Source organism: Rousettus aegyptiacus, unplaced genomic scaffold (genome assembly GCF_014176215.1).
Source record: "Rousettus aegyptiacus isolate mRouAeg1 unplaced genomic scaffold, mRouAeg1.p scaffold_m13_p_5, whole genome shotgun sequence".
NCBI lineage: Eukaryota > Metazoa > Chordata > Mammalia > Chiroptera > Pteropodidae > Rousettus > Rousettus aegyptiacus.
The window spans coordinates 66537618-66550681 of record NW_023416308.1 but is presented as its reverse complement, the minus strand read 5'-3'; the positions used below and the strand labels follow the sequence as shown (position 1 = coordinate 66550681).

General features: G+C 38.4%; 1 protein-coding gene across 3 annotated transcripts in view; it reads left to right on the top strand.

Moving 5' to 3' along the window:
* Positions 1-10473, top strand: part of CCDC81 (coiled-coil domain containing 81) — a 53323-nt gene extending 42850 nt beyond the window's left edge. For 2 of the 3 annotated variants that reach the window (XM_016160370.2, XM_016160371.2), the window contains exons 13-16: positions 451-529; positions 766-986; positions 6851-6976; positions 9179-9478. In XM_016160370.2, coding sequence (XP_016015856.2) covers positions 451-529; positions 766-986; positions 6851-6976; positions 9179-9320 — 568 coding nt within the window. In that variant the 3' untranslated portion in view covers positions 9321-9478. Of the gene's footprint in view, positions 1-450; positions 530-765; positions 987-6850; positions 6977-9178 lie in introns of all 3 variants that reach the window. The other variant, XM_016160369.2, reaches the window with a different exon arrangement.
* Positions 10474-13064: the final 2591 nt, after the last annotated feature.

The window sequence follows — 13064 nt, the reverse complement described above, 5'->3', positions numbered from 1 at the left end:
ACATATATGTTCCATTATACTCACTTTGCAGATCATGTGGGTTCCCTGGAGGTTGCATATGATAAAATCATAATTTATAATAGATCACTTTTCTTAAAAAGGGGTCTTATAATGAATTATTTTACAGAATGAATAGATACTTCCTGCTTCCCTGTCTAAGATTGTTTTAAAGTATGGGGGGAGGAGGAGCGCCCGTCTTAGCAGTAGTACATTTGTACAATGTGGTTGGTCCCCTGCTTATACCTGTCCTGTCTCTACTGGGTTCCATACATTGTCCATTAGCTTATGGATTTTAATTACTATTTTCTTTCTTAAAATGAAAGCTCCCAGAAGGAAATGTCAGTTTTTATTCACCAGGCTCTTATCCCTATTAATGCTTGATGTTAATCTGTATTACCAAAGAATCTGTCACAAATTTTACACTCACCTTCTCTTTTCCTTAACTGCCAGACTTGCCTCGCAAAGAGCCAAATATATAAAAGATAAGATGGAAGAAACACAGTGTTATAGGAGAGCTTTGGATGCACAGGTGAGGGAACAATCATTATTTTTAAAATTGTGCAGTGCTTCAATAACATTCTAAAATACATACAAGTACTGTAATGTTATGAATACCCTTATTTATGTGTTATCCCATCTGGTGGTTTTTGAGGCCCCCGTTCCTTCCTCTAAGGTATTGGTGTTTTACTGTGCTACTACGGCCTTGTGCATAAAGTTTATTCCCTGGTATAATTGTAATTTGTATCATGTATGTCCCTGTTTTAGGTAAAGAACAAACCCCCACAACTGCCTATGTTTGAGGCAGACTCTTTTGAGCCCATCTTTGGTAAGAACGGGGTTGAGCATGTGGAGGAAAAGCGAAAACGGGAAGAGAGTTACATGAAGCACCAGTTGGAGGCAGCTGCTAGCCACAAGAGGAAAGCCATCCTGAACCAACTGTTGGACCAAGAGTGGGATCTGCAGATGCTTAAGAGGACACAAAAAGAGTGAGAGACCCCAGATATTTCTTCTTCCTCCTACATTCCTGGGACCCTTTGCATTTTTTTGCAGAGATAATTGCAGCTTCTTCCTCTGCTTCTAACCCTTAGCTTCTCTAGTTGATCTCCTAAACTTGAAGTTGGGAGGGTTAAACTGTCACTTCCAAGCTGTATGACCTGAACTAAATCACACATGGTGTCTTTGAGCCCTCGTTTCCACATGTGAAAAATAAGGTTAATTACACCTGCTCTGTCTATCCTTACTATGAGAATTCAATGAGATTACATATGTGGGAGCATTTTTGGAAACCGCAAAGCTCTGAACAAATAGGAACTGTGGTCTTTATCTGGTTATCTCTCTTGTTGGAGCTCTGGTCATAGACTCCCTTTTCTTATATGGGTCAGACTTTATCTTCTTTTTGTACCTCCTTTACTGGTTATTCCAGATTCTCCCACTTTGCTTATCTTTTGCAACTCCTGCCCTCTGGTCCATCTCAAGATGTGATCTTAGGTCTTCGTGTGGCAAGTAAATGGTCACTTTCTTTCAGAGGGAATAATTTAGTTTGTGTGATCCAAATAAGCCTGCTAAAGTATTTTTTACTTGCTTTACTTTTTTTTCTTTAAACTTTTCTGCTTTCGTTTAAAAAAAAAAAAACAATTCATGCTGATTAAAATGTGAATTGGTGGAGGGGTTTTAAAAAAAGACTAATAATCTCCCCCACAAGTAGTCAGTGTTAATTAAGGTTGTTAATATGTAGCCTTCTACATTTTTCCCTATGTTTTACAAATATATTCAAATGATATGCACATGTATTTTTTTCCTTCCAATTTTGTAAATGAAAATGAGACCTATGAGTTTTTATACATCACTCTGCAACCCAACCTTTCTTTAATCTTATAATGTGTCATTAATTTATATCTATGCTAGTATGTGTATATGAAATTCACTCTTCTAATTTAATAACAGCATAATATCTATGTTATGGATTACTATAATTTAACTTTTTCACTATTAAAGAACATTCACTTTGTTTCCAGATATTTTTCTATAACAACAATTCTGCATTAAATATGTTCAATATACACTGGTTTTATATATATAACATACTTTTTGTTTTGTTGTTCCTATTGAATAAATTTCTAAAGATTGGGTTGCTAGATCAAGTGATGGCACATTTTTACTTTCTTAAATTAAAAAAAATTATTTTTCAATTACAGATAACATACAATATTGTATTAGTTTCAAGTATAATGTATGGCACACTTTAAATAGTACCAGATACTGATAGTTTGCTTTTAAAAAAGGGATAGCAATTTGCTTCCACGAGCAGTCCTGTGAAATTTTAGTTGCTCCAACCCTACTTTATCTTCTTAGTTTCTATGGATTTAAATTAAACTGACTTTTTAACCTATTTTTCAAAAATAGTATAATAATGGCCAAAGAGCATACGAAGAGATACCCAACATCATTAATCACTAGGGAAATGCAAAGCAAAACCACAATGATAGCTGCTCATAACAAATGGTTTCCATAGTCTGTGAAATGTGCGCTGTGCAGATGACACTTGTTCAAACCATCAGCTGTCATCGCTTACATCGTTTGAAATACAGGTCGTCTAGCATTTAATTATCTTTTTGCCCCTCTAAGATAAGAGATGGTTCATGTTTTTTTGAATATTTACTTACGAACCTGAGATATAGCAATTCTCCACTCCAGTGAATAAAGATGGCAGGGTAGGAAGGTGAGATTTAAAATGTTTATTTTTTTTAAATATAATACAATTTAATGATTTGATTCCAGTCATTCATATAATGTATATATATGTGTGTGTGTGTGTATATATCTATCTCCTAGAGTGCCAACTCTATGGCACTCTGAATGGAGTAAGCAGTTAGCAAATTGTTCACGTTTCCCTTTTAATTCACTTATGTAGATGTAGAAAGAAGCCTTTTACTATTTAAGATGTATATGTAAATCAGTGTATTGTATACAGATAAGGTGGCTATTTTTTTTCCTAGGGTCTTATGAAAAGAAAATATTTATGCATTTGCAGAACAGTATTATAAGATTTCACAAATGCAAAGATAAAATGTGCCCTTTTTTATCTTGGATTGTAGTATCTCTGGTTTGGTTGTCTTGTGAAATATCTAAATCAAGGACGATTATAGATTTTTCTTACAACCACATACACCATAAAACATTTAACAAGTATTTCTTTTAATTTTTAATTAAAAAAATTATTATTAGTTTCAAGTGTACAGTACATTGGTTAGACATTTACATAGTTTATGAAACGATCCCCCGATTGCTCTCTCCCCTGGCTCTCCACCTAGCCAATACATTAATGCTCACGACATTCCCCATGCTGTGCACTCCATCCCTATGCCCATCTGTCAACTACTAATATGTACTATTTTAACTCTTCATCCCTTTCTCCCAGCCCCCAGTCCCCCTCCTTTCAAGACTTCACCAGATCATCCTCAATATTTGTGAGTCAGTTTTTGGTTAGTTTATTCTTTTCGTTCCTTAGATTCCACGTATAAGTGAAATTGTATGCTATTCATCTTTCCCTGTCTGACTTATTTCACTCAGCATAACCTCTAGGTCTATCCATGTCATTGCAACTAGTAGGATTTCATTTTCTTTTAAATGGCTAAGTAATATTCCATTGTATATATGAACCATAATTTCTTCATCCAATTTTCTGTTGATAGACATTTAGTTGGCTTCCATATTTGGCTATTGTAAATAGTGCTGCAATGAACATAGTTTTTCTTTACATAGATTTTTATGAATTATTGTTTTGGTTTTCTTTGGATGAATACCCAGAAGTCCAATTGTTGGGTCAAAAGGAATATCCATTTTTAAATTTTTGAGAAACCTCCAGACTGTTTTCCATAGTGGTTGCACCAATTCGCAATCCCACCAACAGTATATAAGGGTTCCCTTTTCTCCACATCCTCACCAACACTTCTTGTTCTTTGATTTGTCAATCATAGCCATTCTGACAGGTATGAGATGATATCTCACTGTGGTTTTAATTTGCATTTCTCTGATGATTAGTGACTTTGAGCATCTTTTCATGTCTAGAGGTCATCTGTAATCCTCTTTGGAGAAATATCTATTCAGGTTTCTGCCCATTTTTAAATTAGATTGTTTGTTTTTTTGTTGCTGAGTTGTATGAGCTCTTTACATATTTTGGATATTAACCCCTTATCAGATCTATCATATGTGAATATCTTCCCCCCAATCAATTGGTTGTCTTTTTATTTTGTCGATAGTTTCCTTTGCTGTGCAAAAACTTTTTAGTTTGATAGTCCCATTTATTTATTTTTTCTTTTGGTTCCCTTGCCCGAAGAGATATGTCCAAAAAAAAAAAAAAAAAAAAATCACTAGTAGCAATATCAAAGAGATTACTGCCCATGTTTTCTTCTAGAAGTTTTATGGTTTTCGGTCTTACATTTAAGTCTTTAATCCATTTTGAGTCTATTCTTGCATACGGTGTAAGGTGGTTTAGTTTCATTTTTTTTTTGCATGCATCTGTCCAATTTTCCCAGCATCATTTATTGAGGAGACTGTCTTTACTGCATTGTATATTCCTGCCTCCTTTGTTATATATTAAGTGGGCATATAGGTATGAATTTATTTCTGGGCTCTCTATTCTGTTCCATTGGTCAATATATCTGTTTTTTGAATAATTGAAAAGTTATCAACAAGTACTTTACTTTTAAACTATTCAAAAGATTAGAAAGGAAGAAAATTGTCTATTTAGTGGTAGACAAATCCATAAAAAGGAAATATGATATGATGTAAAGGGGGAAAATAAAGGAAACTAAGGTAAGGCGTGTGTGTGTGTGTGTGTGAGAGAGAGAGTGAGAGAGAGAGAGAGAGAGAAACTACCTTACACTTATCAGGATGGCTACTATCAAAAAGCCAGAAAATAATAAGTGTTGATAATGATGTGGAAAAATAGGAACCCTGTGCACTGTTGGTGAGAAAGTAAAATGGTTCAGCAATTATGGAAAACAGTATGGTAGTTCCTCAAAAAATTAAAAATAGAATTACCATATGATTCAGTAATTCCATATATATATCTCCAAAAGAATTGAAAGCAGGATCTTGAAGAGATATTTGCACACCAATGTTCATATCAGCATTATTCACAATAGCTGAGCAATAGAAGTAACCTAGATGTTCAGCCACAGGTGAATGGATAAACAGAATGTGGTATACACATACAATGAAATATTATCCAGCCTTAAAAAGGAAGGAAATTCTGACATGTCAAAGCATGGATAAACCTTGAAGACATTATGGTAAGTGAAATGAGCAAGTCACAGAAAGACAAATACTATGTGATTCCACTTATATATAGTATTTAGAGTATTAAAATTCATGGAAACAAAGTAGAATAGTGGTTGCCAGAAATCAGGGGGAGGGAGAAATAGGGAGTTGTTTAATAGATATTGTTTCATTTTTGCAAGGTGGAAAGAGTCCTGGATATTGGTTGCACGATGTTAATATACTTAACACTAAATAGCTGTACACTTAGAAGTGGTTAAGATCGTCAGTTTTATGTGTTTTTACTATAATTATAAAAACTGTGAAAAGCAAATAAGTTATAAAAAAATACATATAATAGGTACCAGTCACTGAGCTTCCATTGTGTGATAGGCATTGACACTTTCTGTAAATTATTTCATTTAATCCTTCGAATGACTTCATAATAGCTGTTAAACCAATGCTTGTTAGAGGAACATGTGGCCCTGCATTTCAGGAAGAGCGAACCAGCCGAGCACGTTATTGGTTTTCACTGAAGGGTCCTGACACCTAGTGGTGGTTGCTACTTGTAACCTAAAACCTTTCAGAGTGAGTTAAGTCAACAGTCACATTTAGTGAAGTCTCTTAGGTTTTATTGAGAACTAACAGTAAGAGTTTCAGTTTGGCAAGAAATAGACACATGTAAATAATTTGAACCAGGTTGAAGGTGATTTACAACAGCAATGACAATGCGTTTGGAGACCAGTAATAGAAGTACTTAACATTGGGAATACTGGGACATTGTACTTGAAGAGAGAGATATTGCAGTCACTTCTTTGAAGGATATGACCTTCACTAAACACTCCTTTTTTTGTTTGTTTGTTCTACCTTCTTCACAATATTATTCTTGATTTCATTTTCTTTTGCCTACTTACTTCTGTTTCTTTTCTCTTTTATATGCCTGTATACTTTGTCTTGTAAAATGCCTATAGCAATCACCAGGCTGATTCCTGACAGCAGAAGGCTGGAATAAAAGGAAAAAAACCATAAAGTATTGGAAATCCATTTGAGATGATTCATCAGATCAGTTAAATTAGCCTGGAAGGAAATTAATGACTTTAAAGGCTGAATTTGCTAATTGGAAAAAGGTTTCAATCCTGGTAACTTAAACCAGGAATGAAGATGAAAGGTCTTAGATCCATAAATTATTTGAGAGCTAGGAGTTTCACTATGTTTTTGTTGTTGTTTTTGTTGCTGTTGTTTTTTACAGTGTTCATGTCTGTTAGTATATTTCAAAGACTAGTGAACAAAACTGGACAGTTTTTGTATAATTTACCATAAAAAGAATGAGAGGTGGCGGTGGCACCTTCAGGCCAGCCAGATTCCCCTCACAGCATATACACTTATCCCAACAATAAACCTACCTTCCTGGTGTAAAAATGGCTGGACAAGGGAATGGTCACCAAAAGGTCACCAAGGGAACGATATTGCCCAAGATCCCAACAATGTCTCAGGTGTGTCATCAACCAGAAAACTCCGTTTTGGGGCTCCAAGGGTTGGTGCACGCTCTTCCCAGTATTGTGAAGGAATCAGAGTATTCTTTTCTCTCTAGGCGCTTGGCAGACAGAAATGCTGAACTGGAGCGCGTGAACAGAATGAACCAAAGCTTACAGGAGGATTGGGAAAGGAGCGCAGCAATGAAGAGGCAGCGAGACCTGGAGGAGAAGGCTTTTGAGCGGTAATACCTGATTTGAACCATAGGTTCTTCACTTGTAAAGAAAATCCCCTCTGCTCCTTTTTAACTTTCCTCTAATCCAGGGATGGCAAGTGCCAACTCCAGTTGATTAGTTGTGGCTACTTAGAGAACTTTGTGGAGAATTCTGGGTTCAGTTGGAAAAACTGCTATGATGCATTAGAAATGTCTATTATGAATATGGGGTTGGAGAATACTGTGTTGTATGATATATAGTTGCCATCTCTGCCCTAATCTTTGCCTCTGCATAGGGTGGCTTTATTTTCTTTTTTGTGGAGGAAAGAGGGTGAGAATTCACTTTAGCAATAACTAGAAGGAAATAAGAAAAGTGAGTTTCCATCTGAACACATCCAAGGCTTATAGAATGGTCATTGAAGAGCAGAGTTAATGGGTTGTGGGTAAGATTGGCAACTGGAAATGTGAGGAGCCCATTATGGAACAAACCAAGAACATCCTCCTGAAATGTATTATTATATCCCAGCCCTCTGTCCACAAGCCATCTATTTACAATTTAGAGTCAGGGAATCTCCTCATGGCTTTGAAAATTAACACTGACTTTGAAGAGGCAGATAATATTTTTGACTTTTCTTATTTGTAAGATGGGGAAAGTAAACACTTGCCTGACTCATGTAACATAGGAGTTTGGGGGGATCAAATATGGAGGTGGAAAAGTATTTAAAAAATTAAAGTACTTTATAAGGTATGATTTAATAGAGTGTTAAAAATTTGAAGAAACAGACCAAGCCTATAAAATCAAATGTTATTAAAACTGAATATACCAAAATAATATTTTAAATTGCTAATTATCAACTAATTTTTATCATAGGTAAAATTTGTTATAATGTGTCTTGATCTGTAACTTTCCCTTTCCTTTTAGATTTTCTTTTAAGACATTTCTTGCCTGTCTTTCTAATGGCTGAAATCCATATTTTGCGACAATGACAGCGTGAGAGATGACATGGGAAATTGGTTCCAAAGGGGAAGAGGGGTGGTTCGGATGAGGAAGGGAAAGGAGACTTGGGGATTTCAAGCCATTTTCCCAGTGTTGGAGGTGGTGAGGGAAGCAGGTAAAAGGTAATGACATTAATGCCAGGGAGATTTTAGTTGGATTTCAGAAGTCTTGGCTAACATGGTGATCAAGGACAGAGAAGACACAGGAAATAACCTTGAGTGGCAGGATAACAGAGCTGCTTCCTAGAACATGGCAGAACAGACGTAGTCCCTGAAGGCCTAGGCCAACTGTGGGCAGGGACTCCAGGAGGTAGCAGGTAGGAAGAAGGAATCGGTTGGTATTAAGAAGAAAACAAAGCAAAAGCAAAAACAAGAATTAAATGTATGTAGTTAGCACCTGAAACTCCATACTATTATCAAGGCAAGCCAGGTAGGTCTTCCCCTGCCCATTGCCAGGATCGTTCTTTTTCCTTTTAAGGCTTTCCTTGATGCTCCTTTTTATAGAATTCTACCCATGTAGAAATTTCGATAGGGTGGGGGAACATGCTGGGCACTGTCCTGAATAATCAAGACGAAGCAGAAAATCAGTCACTGCCATCCCTTCGTCTCTGCTTTGAGCCTCTTTTGTCCTCTTCATCTCCACTCCCTCTCCTGCCCTGTGACTGTCCAGAGGCCTCTGGCCTCCTGCAACTTTTCACTGCAAGTCTACTCTTAATTGGCTACTGGGGTGTTAACCGTTAACCAGCAGCTTAATGACCTGATCTGTCTCTCAAACACTGTCTCCTGGGAGCCGACCAGGTAAAAGTGCATCCACATGGCAAAGCAGCAAACACAGAGGCTTCGGAGCCACCATTCGCTGGCTGTGTGACTTTGGGCAAGTTACTGTTCTCTGAGGACTTGGGTGGGTGTGTCTTGGAAGCAGGGCTAGGATCAGACTGTCGTGAAAGCACCGTCACAGCCTTTTATTTACTGGGGAACGAGGAGGTAGTGGAGGTTTGAAAGCAGGAGAGAACGAGCTGAACTGGGGTGAAATGCAGGTAGCAGCGTGGATGGGGAGAGACTGCAAATGGGAGATGACAGGTGGGTGGTAAATGCTGGAGGGTGGGGACAAGCGTTACCTCTCCTTTTTATCCCTTCCAAGGTTCCTTCCACGGCACTGGCTTACCAGCTAGGCCCCCGGCAAGGACTCAGGGCTCACCTACTTACTAATAGCTGCTTTTCCTGGCCTCTCCTCAGGGCCTCAGACAAGCTCTTCCTCCTGGACCAGTGTGAGAAGTATCGGCGCTGCAAGCAGTGCCAGAGGAGAACCTCCAATGACGGAGGGAGCAACCTGTGGCCTCTGAACAAGTACCTGCATGGTTCCCGGTTCTTTGTGTAAACCCCAAAGTTTGGACCTGCATTTCCTGGGGAAAGTTTTTACTTTTTTGATGTTTGGGGGTGATGGTGAAGCTAAATGTTTGTACTTTAGAGGAAAAAATTTATTGTGCAGTTTTAGTGCTTTCAGGAGATTTCTTTTTAATTGCTTAATAAATTCACATAGACAGGTTCTCCCTCGTCTTCCTCCCACCTACAGAATCCTGCTGCCATCAGGGCTGGGGATGGGGCTCATCCCTGCCAGTCCTTCTGTGATTTTTTGTGAGAAAATGTATCTTTTCTTTATCTATAATGAATGATGTTTTAATAAATATTTTCTATGTGCCCGACTATGTATAACAATTCATAATGGTGAATTTTATCGTCCCTCCCTCAGCCCCGGAGTAGGTTAGGCTATTTCCCTCAGTTGATCAGAGTAACACTTCCTGAGTTTTCTGGCTGATGACACATCTGAGACTTTGTTGGGACCATGAGGGATATCCTTCCCTTGGTGACCTTCTGGTCACCCATTCCATTGTCCAGCCATTCTTACACCAGGAAGGTAGGTTTATTGTTGGGGTAAGTATATACTGTGAGGGGAATCTGGCCGGCCTGCAGGTGCCACGACCACCTCTCATTGCCTCACTTGCATTTGTTCTTAAGCTATGCGTCTGTGGAAGAGGAAGATCTTTCTGTTAAAGGACTGATTTTCAGTTAAGGTATAGGTGGTTCTCAATCAAAAACTTCTTTCAAAAAGTTTTATCTTCACCCTTATTTTTACTCTCCCTGCCCTGTCCTACCACCTCAGGTAAAATGATGAACAACAAAGTCGGGTGAAATCTAGATTTCTGAACTACAAAAGCTAGGAAGCCCCTCAACTATTTGCTTTCTTCCTGCCACATCTTTCTTAGAAAATAGGGAAAGTGTAAGTGGGGAGACAGCGAAAACATTGTTTTCCCCTACTACCAGTACAAAATAGGAATGTTATGAGCCCTGAACAGTTAAAGGGAAAGTATTTACTCAAATTGATATTGGACAAATTTTGTTGGTAATATTATCTTTCTATGTAAATAAGCTTGCTTGTGTTAAGGGTGGAAAATTTTCAAATGGCCAACTTCTGCTTCCATTGTTTAATGTTAAACAGGGTGTAGTTCTAAGAGATATTCTGTGCAAAGATATGCTAATGTTAAGGGTGTAGTTATCCTGTGTAAAGATATGTTAATGACCAGCCTCTGCTTCTGTAAACCTGCTCGCTTGCTAGAGGGGGTTTTGGGGCTTTTTAAGCTATTCCTTCTTGAGGCTGAATCTCTTGCTGGGAGACTTAGTCACCCGCTGGCTAATAAAGGCTCATAATTAATCTCAATTGGCTTCGTGGGTCTCAAATTTGATCGCACCACAACACTTGCTGTTGACTGGAATTGTCTGGGACCTCTCCCCGCAAGCTTTCAACATTGCCACTTCCTTCCATTTCCTCAGATCACTCCATGCAGGTCCAATCATTACTAGTCAATATTTAAAGCAACAGCCTTTTCCCAGGACTGCCAGTCTTGCTTGACATCCATATCTGCTACATCATCAGAGTATTTCTCTGTCTCTGATATATAACAAATTACTACAATAGTGTTGTATTACGTTTTTAAAAAATATAGGCTGCTTGTTAAAAAATACTTTAGGCAATTTTGATATGTTTAGGTAAACAGCTTTAACTTTATAGACATTTTTTGCTGTACAAACTACACATAATTTATCATTATTGGTAGCAGTACTGACTTTTACCATGAGCTAAGCACCAAGCTGAGTTCTGGTGACCTGGAGACTAAGACCTCATCAATCCCTGTGCAGAGGTGAGATGTGACCAGAAAATCTCCATGTAACAAGGTAATAGCTCTGCATTGTTTGTTAAGGAAGAGGGAGGTGGAGCTCTTGTAGTCATTTTAGCCTGGCACAGAAAAGCAAAGCTTTTGGAGGAGATGAGAGGCCTAAGCTGGATTTTTAAGGATAAATAGGGAATAACTAGGTGAAGAGTGATGAGGGGTCATGGCAACAGATGCAAGGGGTCATGGCAACAGAGGGTCCTGTTAAAATCTTCTGGAAAATGTATATTTGTTTGTTTGTTTGTTTGTTTTAAGCAAGCAACATCTTGAAGATCAGAGTGCAAGTTCTGTCTCACATTCTGTGGGTTGTATTTATTTATAATGTCTGTTAAATTCTCCAAGCCTATGCTTCTTTGGATCTGTTTTTTATGTGCAGCTTGGGAGTAAACCTGAGACTTGTTTTGATTCATACATAGAATTAAAAGATTTCTAGCTCTCTCCTCTCTGGAATTTCTCTCACACTCTCCAGTCCCCTATTCTCAGTCGTCTGGCTATAAAGCCAGGGTTTTTTTTCAGAGTTTTGGCTCCCTTTACTGTCTCATAGTTGGGCCGACCTTGAGATGAAGCAATGAGAGACAAGTCAGAAAAATATAACAGGGACTCTTCCCACACTCTCTGACCACAGGGGTCCCTCTTCCTGGTTCCTCTGGCCCAGAGGACAGGCTCTCTCAGGGTCGTAGGTGCTTCCAGTGCTACCGCCGGCACAGCTGCCCGCTGCTGCTGGGCAGCCTCATGACTGCAGCTGGTCCTGGGGCACCCCAGGGAGGTAAAAAAAAAAGTGTGTGGTGGGGAGGCATTCCCTTCACTCTTTCCATTTCTCGGGGGCCCCTTTTTCTAGTTATCTGACTAGAAAGAGTGGATTTCTCTTCAGTTTATTCTGTCTGTGTAGTTCTCCGTCTCAGATTATCCTCAGGTCAAAGCCAGAAGAGGAGTAAATTTGCCAGTAAATTCATCACTATGCTAGTCATTCTTTAAGTTTTGACTTCCTTACCCAGTCGCCCTGCTATTGTTTACTTTTCAGAGACCACAGGTAGTTGCTTTTTATTTTCTGTTCAGTTACAATCAGTTGGAGAGAAATGCTGTAGTGGGCTTGCTGTCTTGGCCAGCACTGAAAATCTCTTAGGGTTTTGAGTCTTTATCCTTCCTCCTCTCACCTTTTGCCCAAATCAGATGGCACATCAGTCCTTTCATTTAAATTTTATTAGTTAGCATAAGGCTTTAACAGAGACCAAATAACAGTGCTTTAACCAAGACAGAAGTGCATTTTTCTCTCAAGAAACTGTCAGAAGGTAAATAGTCCAAGATGGCAGTGTGGCTCTACTATCTTCTCCTGTGGTTCTACCACTAGGTCAAGTCAGCTAGCTGCTCCAGTTCTCATCATTTACCAATTAACAAATAGGAAGAAAAGGGCAGGAGAGCAAGTGTGTTTCCCCCCTTTTAAGAGTATAACCTGGAAGTGGCACCATTATTTCTGCCCATGTCCCATTGGCCGGAATTTAATCTCGTAGCTACACCATGCTGCAAGGGAGCTTGGGAAATGAAGTCTCTAGCTTGGTGGCTATATGTCTAGTAAAATACTCAAGGACTGCTAGTACTAAACATGTGGAAAATGGACCATAGTGGAAAAACAGTCTGCCATATCCTGAAATTTTTTGTGGGGGAGGAATGGAGCTAGCTAAGATATTTTTTTAATCTTTTAAAAATGTAAAGCTACAATATAAGTCTCCAGGGGCAACACAAAATGGGAGGAAGAATCCAGAGAAGCAAGCAGCAACTAATTACCAATGATCTATGCCTTTTAAATTAATGCTAAAGATAAATTTTTATTTTGAAATAATTTCAAACTTACAAGATTCAAGAATAGTAAAAATACCACCTCTACCCTCCATAAAACA